Raw genomic sequence first — 20,061 nt, 5'->3', positions numbered from 1 at the left:
GTTTTTGGGTGGGTTTTGAACACTTCATGTGTAGATATGTTTTAGATATGATTCAAAATGTTTCGAATTTAGTACCATCGTACATAAGAAAGTGGAGTGGGTGTTGTGTTCGATTTTAGATTCTGAATGATTTTCCCGATTCATGCCCTTATATAGGTACAATTCGCATTGCCCTTATATAGGCATAGAATTCCAGTCCCTATTTAGGCATAGACCATGCTGCCCAAATACAGGCATGGCTACTTCCATCCGTTCATCTACGTCATAACCATTTCTTGGAAAATCAGACTCTTAAGCTGTTAGGGACTTCCCCTTGCTTGAATATTGATTGCTCCCAGAACTCATTATTATGCATGAACAACTATTCCTTAGGGCAGTGGTCTTCAAACTTTTTAATGCCACGTCCCCCCAGTGGGGAAAAATAATTATCAGGGACCTCCTCATTATTTTTCAAAATTATTTGATTAAATTAGAAATGTTTAAATATGTCCATACATAATTAACCATTGCAGTTACGTTCTCTTAATGTTTTAAAATGCAATCAAATCCATGATTGCCAAACATACTATTCAGGCAAAGCAAGCAGGCCTTACTAACATGTACAAGTATCTGCCTTGTGACTATTAAAAGTGGGGGTGAGGGGTTTGAAGAATATTTGGAGTCCCTTTCCTTTTGACACCTTCTCCCAGCAAGCATATAAAGGACAAAACAGAGCAGCTTCGTGCCGTTCATTTTTGTCAGCTTAAAACAACGCACTGTTATCAGCACAATGCTTCTTTTGGGCAGAGCCTGGTGCCCCCCCCCCCTGGTATCAGTTGGGGCTCCCCTAGGGGGGCCCGCCCTTTAGTTTGAAGACCACTGCCATAGGGTTTCATTCATGACGTTCATATGCCCGATTTTACGTCAAAGCTGGCATTCTGAAACACCTCAAAGGTATAAACTTACCTTCACTTGCTATAGCAAAGCATGGTGTGGTGCGGTGCAGTTCGACTACCTACTTGCACGACGCAGCTCCCTACAACAAGTGCCGAAGGAAGCCAACTCTCCAGTTGACGCACTGACCAGAAGGTGTCATCCTCCTGCCGAGAATCCAACTCCAGTGTTTCTGACTCCCCTTGCGGGGTGTTGGGAAATCTAGTCCGTGAAAGAGATACCAACCTCTCTCTTTCTAAGGTATGGAGCTGATTAGATCCTAGAGAAACCTTTGGCAAATTCTTGGCAAAGACTAAACCTATGCTGGAGACAAACACCTACTTCTTCCCTCGTACTAGACCTAGATTAGGTACACTGGGGTAGGTGTATTTTAGAAGCACCAGTTGAGTATTTTAGCTTGTGTTATTTATGTATGTATTTTTACATGTCATAGCAACAGACAATGCTATTACAGTATTATTTTATAATACTGTTTACGCTGTACGCATTATACTTTGCATTCTGTCTAACGATTGTAGGAGTTCACCTCTCTTGCATGAGAAAGAAGACTGTTCAATAAACCTTTCATTGAAACGCTCGTCTCTCTATTTTTATGCAACTCTGTAAAAACAAAGCATGCATGGTTGACTGAGTAAAATAGTTATCTATTGTTTCCACGCTGCTGAAGATATGTTTCGATTCTAGGGAAACAAAGTTGTCATGTTTATGCGGTTGTCATAAACTAATCCTTTCTTGTTTATGCGAGAAAGTTTCTAGGGACCTCTGAGTTAGCTGGCACACACAATTAAGTTTAGTATACTCGATAGAGACATACTGACCTCAGTCCTATGTCAAATCTATAGTGTATATTATTCCAATGCGCAGAGCCTATTGGGAATTTAGGAACTACACTACACTTTGGCCTGGCACAACTCACAGTAGAACCGGCTACCTTTAAATACCTCGGAATCCAGATATATAGGACGACTCCTGACATACTGGACTGACATTTGGTCCATACTATCAACTCCCTAAAATCACAGGTTGCCTTTTGGATTAAATTGCCCCTGACGACAGGACGAGTTGCAGTGGCTACAATGGTGATGCTGCCAAGACTACTATATCAATTTGTTAATCTCCCAGTGATGGTACCAGCTTGGTTTTTTAAAACTATTTACTGACTGAGCTGGTGTGGGGAATGGGACGCCATCGCATAGCCCTCTCTAAACTACAACTGCCCATGACTCGAGGAGGTTTGAGAGCCCCAGATTATAAAGCATACTGCATAGTGGGTCAATTACAGTCGTTGGCATACTGGTTGGCAGGCTTTAACCTGTTTGATATTGGGTATACATGTGCACAACTATGAAATGGAACGTTACAAGCACTGCTCTGCCCCCCCTCTAAAAGACGGACGGATATTCCCCCACTTCACCAGACAGCATTATGCTATTGGAGAGTAGCACTGAAATATACCAAAACTCCTTTCCCGTATGCTCCTAATGTTCCTCTTCGTAGTTTACCAACCCTGCAAGGGATCTTATCAGCCGGTAGGCTGGCTCCCTGGGAAGAGTCTGGAGTTACAACAATTGAGGCCATGTTTGCAGATGGGCCCTTAATGACGTACCTGCAATACTATTTTTGACACTAGCTAGCATATTACACTATATACGTACAAACCTGCTGGTGGAGCAGCAAGAGCCCCTCACATTCCAATTGTTACAAACATTACATGTAATAGGACACGGAAGTCACTTGGTGAGATGGCTACACCGGGGTCTAAGGGCTCATTTGGAGGTCTCGCTGGTAACACTGCAGTGGAAATGGGAGGCGGATCTTGCACGGGATCTAAAAGATAAAGAGTGGGAACAAATTCTAGAATACCCCAAGCGGGTACCCCGTAATGCTACATTCAAATGTATCCAACTCTTGATTATGCATAGGGCATACCTCACACCACATAGGTTGCATGCAATGTACCCGTGTGTCTCCTTGGGCTGCCCCCACTGTCTTTTACCTGATGCAGGGCTGATACATATGCTTTGGACATGCCCCTCCATACAAGGGTATTGGGCGCACAAATGACAAGACTAACGCACATCTCGGAACGTCCCATAGAGCCCTCTATCGAAGCCTGTATATTAGGCATACCTCAGTTCCTCAAAATGGACCTCTCTTTAATATTGGCCAAAAGAATGCTCACTCAGAGCTGGAGGTCTCACTCAGCCCCAAGGCAGGGTGCATGGGAGGAAGAAGTTATACAGTGGGCCACGGCAGAAAGGGAGGCTTTACAGCGTGAAGAGTACAGGAGGCTCCGCAAAAAGCCGATCTCCATGGAATGGGCACACTTATTGGAACAATTTAAAGCTCATGTTAATGATGATTAAAGAAATACTGAACACAAACTCACACTATTAGATTTGAAAACTCCCTAAAGAGAAACCACTTCCGACACCTGACTGGAATTGTTGTCTGGTCCAGTCCTATCCTCCCTTTTTCTTTAATAATTACCTTCTCCATAATATTCAAATGTATCAATCCACCCAGACTACCAAAGTAAAGATGCAGAGTGGTGGGGGGATAGGATTTTTTTTTTTAAAGAAAATGTTATGCCAATAAAATACCAGTTGAGGTTGTCATATATTGTTCATTAACTAGGCATGGGTTTTGAATTACAGTATTGAGCAGGTTCACAATAACATGAATAGTATACGATTTAAAACATGGTGATACATCATCAGGAACAACAATTATTGAAAGTACAATGATGTAACACTTCGGATGTAATAACAAACCGTTTATTATTGTACAGTATGCATCAACGTAAATAGCAAGTAAAAACAATTATCCGTATGCTAATGATATTGACTCAAGTGCTCAAAAGAAGAAAATGCATGTAACCTGCATGTAACTGAAATCAGTAAACCAGCACTCGTAGTAAGTTAAACCACATTTGGTTTATTGCACAAAAAGGAAAAACGCGTTTCGGCTCTTGCCTTCGTCAGTTTCAACCGCAGAATATCGGCTATGCCATCAAGGTAAGTATGGATAGGTATGTGATTGTATAACTGTGACACTTCAATAAAAGTTTGTGTTAAAAAAATAAAAAACTGTGATGTCACTGACCATGTCATGAGTCATGTAATATGTGAGGTGCAAAGCAGTGCATTGCGGGGGAGTAAGTTATAGTTACCTCAGGTAACTATAACTGCTGAATTTCTCTGGTTTTGTTCGAGTGAAATGTGAGCCTCACTATAATGTACCAATAACCTTTTTTTTTTTTAGTGTATATATATATATATATATATATATATATATATATATATATATATATCACGAGCAAATGTCCCAAGCAGGGGGAGCAGCTTGATAGCTGGTGCTGGCGGCAAGGTTACGACAGCCTCGTAAATTATTTAGAAGCAAACATACCTTCAATAAAGAAGAACGCCGCACACCACTCCAAAGATTCTTTTCGTTTTTTTATTTCATATAGGTATTCCCCACCTACGCGTTTTGGACAGTAGATGTCCCTGGTCACGGTTAACAAACATTTGTCCTTTGTTTATTTCACCTTTTTATACCAAAGACACCATGTGGCAGTGTTACGTTGCATTATGGGTTTGGTAGTTTTTAATAAATGCCAGTTTATTTTAAGGCTCATCCTTAGCTTTTGGCAGGCCTGTGTTCAACATTTTTGAGACAATATGGGACATGATTAATCTCAGTTGGCAGTGATGCCTGTTAACTGGATATAATTGTTAGGATGAATTCCTAAACTGTCATCTTGAGATCGTGTGTTTACCGCGTTTTTTGTGACTGAGTGTCATTGAGCAATATTGGCTTAGTGCCTTTGTTTGCTTATTGTCCACTTGAATCATCCATGTCGATCTCCTGGTCTGTCTTAGCTAGGATGCCAATTAGTTATATAAAATTATTTAACATGTCTTTCGATCTTATATTGGTCAGAGTACAGATTATAATAGAACAAATTTATGCTGATCCAAATTCAATTGGGTTACTGTTCACTTTCAACATCAACATTTACAATGAGTCCTTGATTGTTCATAATTCATCAGAGTTTCAGAGATGTACATACATTTCCTTATCCACGTTCAGTCCCCATGGGCTCCGGGTTTTGAATCTTATTATTAGTTTAGATTCAAGTCGTCTTAGTTTTTTATTTCTAGCTCCACCACGTTCATTTTCTTTTATCATTGCAATTCCCGCATACTTTATATCTTTCCAGGTTTTTCCTGGATGGCTTTTCAGATGTTTCGCAATGGCATAACTGTGATCATTGTTTTGAATTGATCGAATATGTTCAAGTATTCTCTTCTGAAGAGGACATATAGTTGAGCCAATATATTTTAGACCGCAGTAGCATTGTAGTTGATAAACCACAAACTGTGAGTCACAAGTTATTTTGTCTTTTATTTCAAAGTTTCTTCCTTTTGGATCTTTCAGACATTTAAGGTTCTGACCAATTTTGCATACTTGCATGATTGGCATTTAGTGAAGCCTAGTTGTCGTTTGTCCAGCCAAGTGATAAGTTTATCTTTTTTAAAATGACTGTTTACCAATGTGTCTTGAATTGAAGGAGCATTGCGAAATGTGATCAGTGGTCTGTCTCCTATCAAGCATCCTATTTCTGTATCTTTTTTTAATACACTCCAGTATTTTGTTAGGATATGTCGTATTTTGAAGCTTTCCTTTGAATAGGTGAGAATCAGTCGCGGTTTGTCATCATCTACTTTCGTATTTCTTCTGTCCTTTGGTATGAGGGTTTCAGATCTTGTTTTCATCCTCACTCTTTGTTCACCTCGTAGTATGTCTTTGTGTTTATATCCATGATTGGCGAAACGAACTCTGGTTTCCTTGAATTTGTTTTCAATTTCTGATGGTTCAGAACAGTTACGTTTTATGCGTAAAAATTCGCCATATGGAATGCTTTGTTTTAATGATGTAGGGTGGAAGCTCGTGCCGTGTAGCACACTGTTCGTGGAGATTTTCTTTCTGAATACTGTTGTCTCTAGTTTGTTGTTTTTCACATAGACCTTAGTGTCTAAAAAGTCAATTTCTGTTTTCTGGATGTTGAAAGTGAATTTTAGTCCCACTTCATTTTGATTAAGTATTTCTATATACTCTATCAGTTTCTGTTTTGGACCTTTCCAGAGGAGGAAAAGGTCGTCTATGAACCTGAGCCACAATACCACGTCCGTGGTATATCTTTCGTTTTCTTCTCTCCAAGCTATGTTTTTCTCCCACCAACCCATAGTGAGGTTGGCATAGCTTGGAGAGAAGGAAATGCCCATGGCAAAACCGCATATTTGTTCATAAAAGTTTTTGTTGAAAAGGAATACATTGTTGGTTAGGCAAAAAGTTATCATACTTAGCAGCATGTTGGTATGTCTCAAGTCAGATATTGGTCTTTGTTTCAAGAAATATTTGATTGCTGTTAGGCCTATGTCGTGTTGTATTGACGTGTACAACGAGACAACATCAATAGTCGCTAGCCAATAGTCAGAATGCCAGTCAGTCTCCATGATTATTCTTAAAAAGTCACTGGTATCTTTGATGAAAGAATTAAGAGTGGGGACAATCGGTGCCAAGAAGTAGTCCACATATGATGCTTACAGTTTCACACAAAGAGCCACAGCTTGATATTATTGGTCAGGCTGGTTGATTGATTAGTGTTTTATGAATCTTTGGCAAGATGTATATGGTAGGGGTTATTGGATGTGTTACAGTGAGGTACTCTGCTTCCTCCTTGCTGATCAGTCCCTTTTCTTGCCATTCTTGAATTAATTTGTGTGGTTTGGTCATTATATCAACAGATGGATTTCGTTGTAGTTGTTTGTAGTTCATCACGTTGTCTAATTGACGGTTAGCTTCTTCAACATAGTCTGTTTTGTTCAGGATGACTATGTTCCCCCCTTTGTCTGCCGGTTTTATTTCAATTAGAGGATTTGTTTCAAGCGCTTTCAAGGCTAGGCGTTCCTTTTTCGTTACATTTTCTTTTTTTGTCAATGTGTTGTTCATCACTTCCAGTTCTGCCACAACTAGATCATGGTAGGTGTCTATGCGGTTGCCTGGATATAGGACAGGACAGAATCGGGATTTGCTTCTGAGGTTTGTTTTGGAACATAAATTTGTTGGTATTCCCATTTCAGAGATTACTTGAGTATCAGTATATTCAGTTTCTTCAAGTTGGTGGGCCAGTTCGTATGCTGTTCGTATGCTTGGTGCATCACCCACTGTAAATTGTTCTTGATTTGTCTCAGAATCAGATTCAGTGGTTGTTCCTTCAATTTTTTCAGTTTCTTTTTTTTGCGAAGAATTTTTTTAATTTTAATTTTCTAATGTATTTGTATACATCAATTCTTGTTTCAACCTCATCTTGATGTTTATCGGGGCAAAAGGTGAGACCCTTTTTCAGCAATGTACATTCCGATTCTGTTAGTGTGTAGTTTGACAAGTTGATAACCACATTTGGATCCGTTTTTGTTGGTTCAACTGTGGTTACTTCTTTAATGCTGTCCTGTTTCCCAGGGGATACCTTTGATTTGCGGCCTCTCCTGGTTTTCCTCCTTGGCTTTGGTTCGCCATTTGTCCTCTTCCTCCTCCTCTCACGTGGGGATTTCCCCGTCCTCTTCCCCTTGTCTTTGGATTTTGTTGATCCTTGTAGAGGATTTGCATTTCCTCTAAAAAAGAACATTTCTTTGCCCCTACAGATGTTTGTTCGCCATCACTGACTTCTGATTCTGTTTCACTGGGAATGGTGTCATTGTCCACAGGTTGGGGATTTGCATACTGTTGTTTTTTAAAGGTATCAAAACATTTCACAAAGGTAAAAATTGTCCCATTGGCGAAATCAGACTCATCCCGTCTAAATTTGCGCTGTTTTCTTTCTTGAATCTCTTCGTCATGTTTGTCCAGATTTTTCTCCATTGTTTGGCGCAGGTTTTTTATTGTGTCTTCACTTTCTCCTGGGGCTTGTATTTGATCTTCCAGTTCTTTTATTTTTTCATGTAAATCTTCCACATTCTTTTTTGCATGTTTGATTATAATTAAGATCATTCTACGCGAGCAGTCCATGTTGTTTTGCCAATACCACAAAAGAGGGTCCGAGGGAAATTTAAAGTTTCAACAGGATTCAATCCCCCATTCCTTACAAATTCCTACACAAAACGGAATCCTGAAGACTATTGACAGTGTACTCTAAGAACAATGTACATATGAGCAGAGAGGAAAATATTCTCTCTCTAACGCCACAAGTGTGTGAGAAGGGAAAGGCTACAACTAGAAATCATACAAGGATATTAAGGTATCCCATCACTACACAGTATCGTGCCCAGTGTCATCATCTGGGAACCAAACAGTGCCCACACAGGCTCTCTTATAAATCAGAGAAAACCATTGCGTGAAGTACTGTATCCTTCTGATGATTCTATCTGAAGGAAAAAAAACTGAACCAAAACCTGTGTAGTGTACTAAATCTGACACGTATTCATTGTCACAATTTGTGCAGTGCATGCAAGTGAAGTGATTTAAAAAGGGTAAACTCCCTGGATCATGAGTGCATTAACTCACTGCACATACAATTCTTGAATCCACGCAGTTGACCTACTTAAAACCGTGTAACTAATAAAGTGAAAAAAGACTTGGAACAGTTGAGAATTAATCACTGCTCCAACATTAACTAGGTCAACATGTTTCTGCCTTCTATGGATATAAGAACCCTGGCATTCTTCGGGACCATGTCAATTAATGTCACTGCATAAACAAGTTTTTTCAAGTGGATATAAATCAGATACATACAGTCTCTGTATTGCTTCTAAGAACCACGCAGAGCATGTGGACAGTGCTGCATCTGAAAAAGAGATCATAATTTCTAGTATCTTTCCAACTCAATTTACTACGTTCCCCACCCTTCCATTTCACTAACATTAACTTCATTTTAAGAAGAAAAACAACTCATAAGGGCTTCCAATGCTCCACAATAGTTATACCTCACCTCACTGGGCTCCAGCTAGATTGGGTGAGACCCCGCTCTGCGGAGGGAAATTCAAAATCTAAGCTTGTGTAGAACAAAATTAAAATTGTGCACATATAGTACCTATATTCACGTATTGTGACTGCGCACAGCAATGCGCAGGCACACCATCCGGCAACTCACTCACCACCACCACAAAGGCAGTTCACAGGTTGTCTGTGTAATAACATGCATGTGTTGTCATGTTTTAAAAAGAGCAAAGTAAATACATTGCTCACTCTACGTCATATGTCCAAGCATGTAATTTAGAACTAAGGCTGCTAATAATACTCTAAACAAACATATAATCTACGTTGTCTGTGCTGTCATGTAGTTGACATAATCTGCAAAATTGTACTTACATCGTGGTACTTGTACTACAGGGAAACAATTTAGGATTACAAATAGCCATGCCCAGACAACGTGACCTGGAAAAATGTATACAAAGTACGATATGTATATGAAGCAAGGCTTCATGTATTAAATGCAATCGGCCCGCCCTGCCCGATTCTAGAGAGCCTGTTGGATTGTATAAATAGAGCAGTTATTACGTACAGTGAGGCTCCATATTAGTTGCCTAGCTCTTATAAAAGTGCTCGATACTGTTAGAAAACATAACGCTCAGTGTAGTAAAAAGGTTGGGTAATATCTGGTGGCTCTTGCGGGAATGTTATGTCCTGTTAACAGCTGAGTTATATATAGAAAATCTCTGTGTGGTGGAAAGGTCGGGCCGATCTACCTACCTATCCGTCGGTGCCTCCCGGCACTATCGAGGCTGGGATGGAGGTGAACGGCAAACTGTCTCCCACGCCATTAAACACTCTCCGTGCCCCTCATCGTCACAGCGTGCGTGCCACGTCATCCCGTGGGGCATGCACGCTACGCAGGTGCAAGGGTTGCCGGGCTTCGTAGTTCGTTATACTCGCCACGGATACTTCTAAATAAAAAACTTTGTTAAAGCGTATCGCAGCGAGTAACTTGTTCACAATAGTGATAAAGCTTATATGCCCCTGAACTGTACAAATGTTGAATAGTATATTCCTATTTTAAGGAGAAGGTTTTTCGCCACATTATACAAATGGTGTGTATGTATATTCTTATTTGAAAGAGGTGGTGTTTCTACATGTTCCTAATATACATAATTGATTGATAAGGCTGGATAGTACCAGTATGCCTAGATATCATTTTAAACTCTCCTCCTTTTATGCATCACTTATAGTGTTGCTAGTGTACATGGGGGTCACTGATTAATCACATTTAAGATTGATACCTGTTTTTTTTATCTTTGCAGTGTTTTACAATATACCCTCGGGGTACTCTATTGTTATCTATTGGCCAGAGTCAACCAAGGGATAGAATCATTCAACCCAATTTGGTCACTTTTGAGCCTGAATACCCATCTCTGTTCACGATGAAATAAGAGCCTAGATACGTCTTGGCACTGCATCGGAATGACTGGTTTCTCAAGGACTGTCCAGTCAAAATCATCAGATCGATGGTTTTTCTCTAAGAAATGTCTCATTAGTCTTGTTGCAGTTTTCCTGCACCTGAAGGTGCTCCTGTGCTCCATTAGCCTGAGTTTAACTTTTCTCGTGGTCATCCCCACGTATTTCAATCCGCAGGGACATGTTATGAGATATACCAAGTTAGAGCTATTACAGTTCGAAAAAAATCACTGTTCCCATGGTCTCTCTCCGCCAATCTCCACAGTTTTCGAAATTCTCGTTTGTGGGCAGGCTCGCCAATCTCCACAGTTTTCGAAATTCTCGTTTGTGGGCAGGCTCCACATGCACCACATGGGAAATGCCCCTTCACTCTGGGTAGATTCCATAGGGTTGTCTCCTGAGTGAATCTTCTTGCGGACGAGTGTGTACAAGTCTATCCTTTAAATTACGGCCTCTCTTGAGAGCAAACATAGGTGTTGTTAACTTAGATGTGCCGCTGTTGAGGATGCGCCAATGCTTCCTTATTATTTTCTGGACATCATGTGTTGATGTACTAAAGGTGTGTACAAAGGTCATACGGCCCAGTGGGTTTTTTTTCACTGGTACTTCAATTAGGGACTCCCTGTTGTTGTTCTTCGCCCGTTTTTTAGCTGCCTTTATCAGTCTGTTTGGGTAATTTTTCTCTCTGAGTTGTGGTTTTAGCATTTCTGCGTGTTCCTCATATTTGTCCATTGTGGAACAGTTTCTCCCGACTCATAAAAACTGTCCCACTGGGAGGTTGTGTCTTAAGGATTTTGGATGATGGCTATCGAAACGCAATAAAGAGTTGCGTGCCATCGGTTTCCGGAATAGTTCACTGTGTAGACCACCGTTAGTGTGGAAGATGGACAGGTCAAGGAAGGAAATTCTCTCTCTGTCAGCCTCAAGAGTAAACTACAGGAAAATATTCTGCTCGTTCAACCATTCTTTAAATAATGTCAGGGACTCTAAAGTTCCTCTCCACACCAAGAAGACGTCGTCAATATAGCGTTTCCAAACGCGTATTGACGATAAATATGGGTTAGTTTCGGCCAAGACATGTTCCTGCTTGAATGCATCGACATACAAGTTTGCCAAGCTCGGCGCAAAAATGCTGCCCATGCTCGTGCCCGACACTTGCAAGAAAATGTCTTTTTCAAATCTGAAGAAGTTGTCTTTCATTGCAATCTGTGCTAATGAAAGTATGAAGGGCACGGGAGTGATGGAATCTAGTTCGGTGTTTTTCAATATCCGGAATATTGTCTGCAGAGTCTCATCTTGCGGAATCGAGGTGTAAAGTGACTCGACGTCAAGAGATGCCACAATATCTAACTCTGGATCAAATGGTATATCAGGAAGGATACATAAGACGTCTTTCGTGTCTTGTAAATAGGTTTGCATTTTCTGCACCAAAGGGCGCAAGAAGTGGTCGACAAAAGTGGACAGAGGCTCTAACAAGGAGCCGATATCTGAAATTATTGGCCTCCCCGGTGGTGGTAATACATTTTTGTGTATTTTGCGGAGGCAATAAAAATATGGCATTATTGGATTGGCTGCTTGTAAAAAGGCTGCCTCTTGTTCTGTAATCCGACACTACCAGTCGGCGCTCAACCGGTAAATCCAGGCTGCTGATTTACCGGTTGCTATGTAACAAAAGAAATGCCAAAACTGATAATTGAATCCCAACACACTGGTTGTCAACCAGATCAGAAAAACTATTCCATAGCATTTCAATAGCTCTCGGTGCTCAGCCTAACTGATTAGAGCCAGCTCTTTTTTGTTATTAGTGATTTACCGGTTGAGCACCGACTGGTAGTGTCGGAGGACACCAACAGCGACGGGAGTCTCCCGGGTAAGTCCAAACACTAAATCCAGTGCCATTATTTTCCATTTTCGTTTGAATGCTGCAGCGAGTGTTTAACAAGATTACGACTTTGACTTAGTAAAGCGGATCTTTCCTGTGCCTAAAACAAAAGCCAGAATAACACTCGCTCCAAAAATGTTCGATTTCGTAAAAGTGAGCAATTACTCCCTCTTAAACAGGTGAAACATCTATTCCCTACAACTTAACGAACTTGTCACGCAAAGAAAATAATCACACGTCTTTCGATATATCAAAGAGACCGCTTGGAGAATTACACCCCAGGCACTCGACCTCTTGATCTGAGAATGGAAAAACGAGCAGCCCTACGTCTTGAAAAAGCGGTAAGCATGTTCAGAAAAAACCCATCTGTCTCTAATGGGACAGCAAATAAAACAAGCATATCTAAAACCCTCAATCCAAGCATAAAGCAACTATTCCAACAAATGGAAAAATTACTGCGAAAAGAAATCTCACGCAGCTGGGAAATAATCACTCTAGAAAAATATATCGAATTGGGACTAGTACCGTGAGGACTGCAAATTTTTACTTTGCCCAATCACCCAGATACAAGTGCGGAAATGTTGGAAGTATGGGGGTAAAACAACATGGACTGCTCGCGTAGAATGATCTTAATTATAATCAAACATGCAAAAAAGAATGTGGAAGATTTACATATAAAAATAAAAGAACTGGAAGATCAAATACAAGCCCTAGGAGAAAGTGAAGACACAATAAAAAACCTGCGCCAAACAATGGAGAAAAATCTGGACAAACATGACGAAGAGATTCAGGAAAGAAAACAGCGCAAACTTAGACGGGATGAGTCTGATTTCGCCAATGGGACAATTTTTACCTTTGGGAAACGTTTTGATACCTTTAAAAACAACAGTACGCAAATCCCCAACCTGTGGACAATGACACCATTCCCAGTGAAACAGAATCAGAAGTCAGTGATGGCGAACAAACATCTGTAGGGGCAAAGAAATGTTCTTTTTTAGAGGAAATGCAAATCCTCTACAAGGATCAACAAAATCCAAAGACAAGGGGAAGAGGACGGGGAAATCCCCAAGTGAGAGGAGGAGGAAGAGGACAAATGGCGAACCAAAGCCAAGGAGGAAAACCAGGAGAGGCCGCAAATCAAAGGTATCCCCTGCGAAACAGGACAGGATTAAAGAAGTAACCACAGTTGAACCAACAAAAACGGATCCAAATGTGGTTATCAACTTGTCAAACTACACACTAACAGAATCGGAATGTACATTGCTGAAAAAGGGTCTCACCTTTTGCCCCGATAAACATCAAGATGAGGTGGAAACAAGAATTGATGTATACAAATACATTAAAAAATTAAAATTAAAAAAATTATTCGCAAAAAAAAGAAACTGTGAAAAAATTGAAGGAACAACCACTGAATCTAATTCTGAGAAAAATCAAGAACAATTTACAGTGGGGGATGCACCAAGCATACGAACAGCATACGAACAGGCCCTCCAACTTGAAGAAACTGAATACACTGATACTCAAGTAATCTCTGAAATGGGAATACCAACAAATTTATGTTCCAAAACAAACCTCAGAAGCAAATCCCGATTCTGTCCTGTCCTATACCCAGGCAACCGCATAGACACCTACCATGATCTAGTTGTGGCAGAACTGGAAGTGATGAACAACACATTGACAAAAAAAGAAAATGTAACGAAAAAGGAACGCCTAGCCTTGAAAGCGCTTGAAACAAATCCTCTAATTGAACTAAAACCGTCAGACAAAGGGGGGAACATAGTCATCCTGAACAAAACAGACTATGTTGAAGAAGCTAACCGTCAATTAGACAACGTGATGAACTACAAACAACTACAACGAAATCCAGCTGTTGATATAATGACCAAACTACACAAATTAATTCAAGAATGGCAAGAAAAGGGACTGATCAGCAAGGAGGAAGCAAAGTACCTCACTGTAACACATCCAATAACCCCTACCATATACTTCTTGCCAAAGATTCATAAAACACTAATCAATCCACCAGCCCGACCAATAATATCAAGCTGTGGCTCTTTGTGTGAAACTGTAGCATCATATGTGGACTACTTCTTGGCACCGATTGTACCCACTCTTAATTCTTTCATCAAAGATACCGGTGACTTTTTAAGAATAATCATGGAGACTGACTGGCATTCTGACTATTGGCTAGCGACTATTGATGTTGTCTCGTTGTACACGTCAATACAACACGACATAGGCCTAACAGCAATCAAATATTTCTTGAAACAAAGACCAATATCTGACTTGAGACATACCAACATGCTGCTAACTATGATAACTTTTTGCCTAACCAACAATGTATTCCTTTTCAACTAAAACTTTTATGAACAAATATGTGGTTGTGCCATGGGCGTTTCCTTCTCTCCAAGCTATGCCAACCTCACTATGGGTTGGTGGGAGAAAAACATAGCTTGGAGAGAAGAAAACGAAAGATATACCACGGATGTGGTATTGTGGCTCAGGTTCATAGACGACCATTTCCTCCTCTGGAAAGGTCCAAAACAGAAACTGATAGAGTATATAGAAATACTTAATCAAAATGAAGTGGGACTAAAATTCACTTTCAACATCCAAAAAACAGAAATTGACTTTTTAGACACTAAGGTCTATGTGAAAAACAACAAATTAGAGACAACAGTATTCAGAAAGAAAACCTCCACGAACAGTGTGCTACACGGCACGAGCTTCCACCCTACATCATTAAAACAAAGCATTCCATATGGCGAATTTTTACGCATAAAACGTAACTGTTCTGAACCATCAGAAATGGAAAACAAATTCAAGGAAACCAGAGTTCGTTTCGCCAATCATTGATATAAACCCAAAGACATACTACGAGGTGAACAAAGAGCGAGGATGAAAACAAGAACTGAAACCCTCATACCAAAGGACAGAAGAAATACGAAAGTAGATGATGTCAAACTGCGACTGATTCTCACCTATTCAAAGGAAAGCTTCAAAATACGACATATCCAAACAAAATACTGGAGTGTATTAAAAAAAGATACAGAAATAGGATCATTGATAGGAGACAGACCACTGATCACATTTCGCAAAGCTCCTTCAATTCAAGACACATTGGTAAACAGTCATTTTAAAAAAGATAAACTTATCACTTGGCTGGACAAACTACAACTAGGCTTCACTAAATGCCAATCATGCAAGGCATGCAAAATTGGTCAGAACCTTAAATGTCTGAAAGATCCAAAAGGAAGAAACTTTGAAATAAAAGACAAAATAACTTGTGACTCACAGTTTGTGGTTTATCAACTACAATGCTACTGCGGTCTAAAATATATTGGCTCAACTATATGTCCTCTTATGAAGAGAATACTTGAACATATTCGATCAATTCAAAACAATGATCACAGTTATGCCATTGCGAAACATCTGAAAAGCCATCCAGGAAAAACCTGGAAAGATATAAAGTATGCGGGAATTGCAATGATAAAAGAAAATGAACGTGGTGGAGATAGAAATAAAAAAAAAGGACGACTTGAATCTAAACTAATAATAAGATTCAAAACCCGGAGCCCATGGGGACTGAACGTGGATGAGGAAATGTATGTACATCTCTGAAACTCTGATGAATTATGAACAATCAAGGACTCATTGTAAATGTTGATTTTGAAAGTGAACAGTAACCCAATTGAATTTGAACCAGCATAAATCTGTTCTATTATAATCTGTACTCTGACCAATATAAGATCGAAAGACATGTTAAACAATTTTATATAACTGATTGGCATCCTAGCTAACACAGACCAGGAGATCGACATGGATGATTCAAGTGGACAATAAGCAAACAAAGGCACTAAGCCAATATTGCTCAAAGACACTCAGTCACAAAAAACGCTGTAAACACGCAATCTCAATATGACCATTTAGGAATTCATCCTAACAATTATATCCAGTTAACAGGCATCACTGCCAACTGAGATTAATCATATCCCATATTGTCTCAAAAATGTCGAACACAGGCCTGCCAAAAGCTAAGGATGAGCCTTAAAATAAACTGGCATTTATTAAAAATTGCCAAACCCATAATGCAACGTAACACTGCCACATGGTGTCTATGGTATAAAAAGGTGAAATAAACAAGGGACAAATGTTTGTTAACTGTGACCAGGGACATCTACTGTCCTAAACGCGTAGGTGGGGAATACCTATATGAAATAAAAAAACGAAAAGAATCTTTGGAGTGGTGTGCGGCGTTCTTCTTTATTGAAGGTCTGTTTGCTTCTAAATAATTTGCGAGGCTGTCCTAACCTTGCCGCCAGCACCAGCTATCTAGCTGCTCCCCCTGCTTGGGACATTTGCTCGTGATATATATATATATATATATATATATATATATATATATACACTAAAAAAAAAAAAGGTTATTGGTACATTATAGTGAGGCTCACATTTCACTCGAACAAAACCAGAGAAATTCAGCAGTTATAGTTACCTGAGGTAACTATAACTTACTCCCCCGCAATGCACTGCTTTGCACCTCACATATTACATGACTCATGACATGGTCAGTGACATCACAGTTTTTTATTTTTTTAACACAAACTTTTATTGAAGTGTCACAGTTATACAATCACATACCTATCCATACTTACCTTGATGGCATAGCCGATATTCTGCGGTTGAAACTGACGAAGGCAAGAGCCGAAACGCGTTTTTCCTTTTTGTGCAATAAACCAAATGTGGTTTAACTTACTACGAGTGCTGGTTTACTGATTTCAGTCAGAGGAGCTGTAATATATATATATTTATACATAGATAGTAAATCTATACATACCTATCCATACTTACCTTGATGGCATAGCCGATATTCTGCGGTTGATATTTTTGTAGGTTGACATTTGTGACCTTGATATTCTGACATAAAAAATATTTAATGTGGTACTGCAAAGAGAATACTTGAGGGGCTGGGAATCACTAAAATCTCTCTTTGCTTGTTGGTGATTGAGGTTAGGTCTGCTTGGGGTACCCATAAGAGCGGGCGATGGTGACAGATTTGCCCTACCTAGGCCCAAATTGGTAAGATTTGGGCCTTGGCACGCATTTTCAAGAAACATGGACTGCATCACTGTTGCTATGAATGGAAGTAAATTGAAAAGGCTTCAATGGATCCCTTGGATTTCTTAACAGGTAAGTATGGTGCATAACACCACAAAAAGTGGATTGCACAGGGAACATTTCAGCTTTTCTTACAATCTTAGAGGAGGGGGGTTACTTACTAAGTAAGTAAGCTTATATGCATCGTTAATTAAAACCATTGCATACAGCTAACCATATAACCATTCATGCAGTAGTAGCAACACACCCAAAATATAATAATGAAGACCCGTAAAACATGCAAATTGCATGCTATTGTGTTTCTTGTGTGCGGGTCCACTGGTATCCATGCATTCACGGCCGGACTGGGAACACCAACCAGCCCTGACAGATTGCTGCTCGACAGACCCCGGGAGCGGGCATGGGGTCTGGGGTGCTAGTGAGAAGCACCACTCCTTCTTTTCTTACAGGGGGACGATACTGCAGCAAAACTGGCCCCCAGTAACAAAACCGCCCCCCGCTGGTACAAAACCAGTCCCCACCCCTCCGGCCCACCGGGGAAACGCCCGCTGTCTGCTGCGGCTAGTCCGGCCCTGCATGCTTTGCTCAGTTCTTATTTTAGCTCCTTGTGGGCCCATCCATCCACATATTTGTGCAAAAAGAAACCATTTTTATCTGATCTTGACTCAGTACCTAGGTTGCCTCTATGTCCCAGTGAGCACATCCTATTGATCCCTTGCTAAAGTGGATCAAAAGGGCAAGTGGTTCGTGCAAGGTGCTCCTAAAGCACATACTGGCCTTGACCGATTGTTTGCCTTGGGTTGTGAGAACTCTTACACAGCACTGTGTGATTTTGCACTGCACCTGTTGACTTTTATAATGGTAAGCAATTATGGAAAAATTTTGAACCAAAGAAAACACCTTAATAATTAACCCCTTTGTTTTTTTGTATATTTTTTATTGAAAAGTACATGTCAGTATATAAACAATACCCCTTTGGTTTTTTACCATCTACCTCTTCACGGGTTTGTGATACGCTGTGGGTACACTAGCTTGAGAGTTTCACAAGAGAAGTGTTGTGTTGTGGAAAGGCTGAAACAGAAGATTGTCCTATGAAAAATAATCTGATTTAAATACATGTCATTTCATTGTATTTAGGGACTGATGGCAAGGTCGAAGAAAAAGGAAATAAAGGAGAACAAGGACTGCGAGGATTTCCAGGGAAACTTGGGCCTCAAGGGATTCCCGGACCAGTGGGACACAAGGGGCAAAAGGGAGAACTAGGACTACAAGGACGTAAAGGCATGAAAGGTGACACAGGAGACCGCGGCCCTGAAGGAGCAAAGGGTGAAATAGGTTACACAGGTGCCATTGGGCTGCCTGGTCCTGTGGGTCCCACTGGTATTCAAGGTCTGAAAGGGGATACAGGAGATATTGGACCAAAGGGCGCACTTGGATTGCAGGGTGAAAAAGGCACTAAAGGGGATTCCGGGGAGAAGGGTAACACAGGCGACATCGCCACAGTACCAAAAAGTGCCTTCACCGTTGGTCTCACAATTGCTACCAAGCTTCCACCTGGAAATGTTCCCATCAGGTTTGACAAAGTGATCTATAATGGGCAAAGTCACTACAGTCAAGAAACAGGAAAGTTTACCTGCGAGTTTGCCGGGATCTATTATTTCACCTATCACATCACAGTTTATTCAAGAAATGTAAGGGTAGCTCTGGTTAAGAATGGGATTAAAATCATCCACACTGTGGACAAGTACCAGGGCTCTGAGGACCAGGCATCGGGTGGAGCAGTGCTCCAGCTGCAAGTTGACGATGAGGTGTGGATGCAGACATCTGGGGGAGAGGCTTTCAGCGGATTGTTTGCAGACCAGGATGATGACACAACTTTCACTGGTTTTCTTCTATTTTCCTTTCAATAAATTGATGAAGGATACAAATTCCTCAAAAACAGACTTTCCTTATTGTTTCATGTTTAAATTGCACAGGTCAATTAAAATGCTGCCTAACCTCATACTGCATTTTGGTTCATTCCTTTATGTATCATTGACAATAATGAAATCACTGCTTTCTGTGTCACAAGGCCTATAACGTCAAAGGCCATAATCTGCTTAGTATAAAAGTATGGACAGCTTAATTTTATTGTTAATGTGTTACTACACTCTCCTAAAAACTCCATCTCAGTTCCCTTTCTGTGATGTCAAATTTTAGGATTTCCTAGGAAAGTGAGAACTGAATTGTTTAGGAAACACCCTAAAAAAACTCACTAGAAGGGCATTCCTGGCCCAACCTCTTCGGATTGTACAATAGTAAAAGTGTTATCCACTACTCCATCCCCTTTCCTTTGAATTCGCTGGCATGAAACCCTGGGGCACAACTTCCACTCCTGTCCACTTTCTAGGACCTCCCAAAAACAACCAGTAGGATGATGGATACATCTTCAAAGGGCTGGGATTGGACAAACTGTACATGACAGAATCTATCAGCAGCAAAATGAGGTTGCAGCTGTTTGTGAGCATCAGGAACCAACAAAGTACTCAACCACATGTTAAGCACATGCTAGTAATCAGAGGCTTTATATCAGCATAATTATTGCACATATCCTTTGCTTCGACAAAGTGTTCACAGATTGTGATTTTTTTTATAGCTGCACCATAACAACTTCATGATAACTTCAAATGCAA

At 40.3% G+C, this 20,061-nt stretch overlaps 1 protein-coding gene across 1 annotated transcript in view; it reads left to right on the top strand.

Moving 5' to 3' along the window:
• Nucleotides 1–19,391, top strand: part of C1QTNF9 (C1q and TNF related 9) — a 68,524-nt gene extending 49,133 nt beyond the window's left edge. Inside the window, exon 3 of the mRNA XM_078655984.1 lies at nucleotides 18,527–19,391. Within this exon, the coding sequence (XP_078512110.1) occupies nucleotides 18,527–19,299 (773 nt within the window). The 3' untranslated portion in view covers nucleotides 19,300–19,391. The remainder of the gene's footprint in view (nucleotides 1–18,526) is intronic.
• Nucleotides 19,392–20,061: the final 670 nt, after the last annotated feature.

This window comes from Lissotriton helveticus, chromosome 8 (genome assembly GCF_964261635.1).
Source record: "Lissotriton helveticus chromosome 8, aLisHel1.1, whole genome shotgun sequence".
NCBI lineage: Eukaryota > Metazoa > Chordata > Amphibia > Caudata > Salamandridae > Lissotriton > Lissotriton helveticus.
Note: the sequence above shows the minus strand (reverse complement) of the source record. Positions and strands in the feature narration are given on the sequence as shown.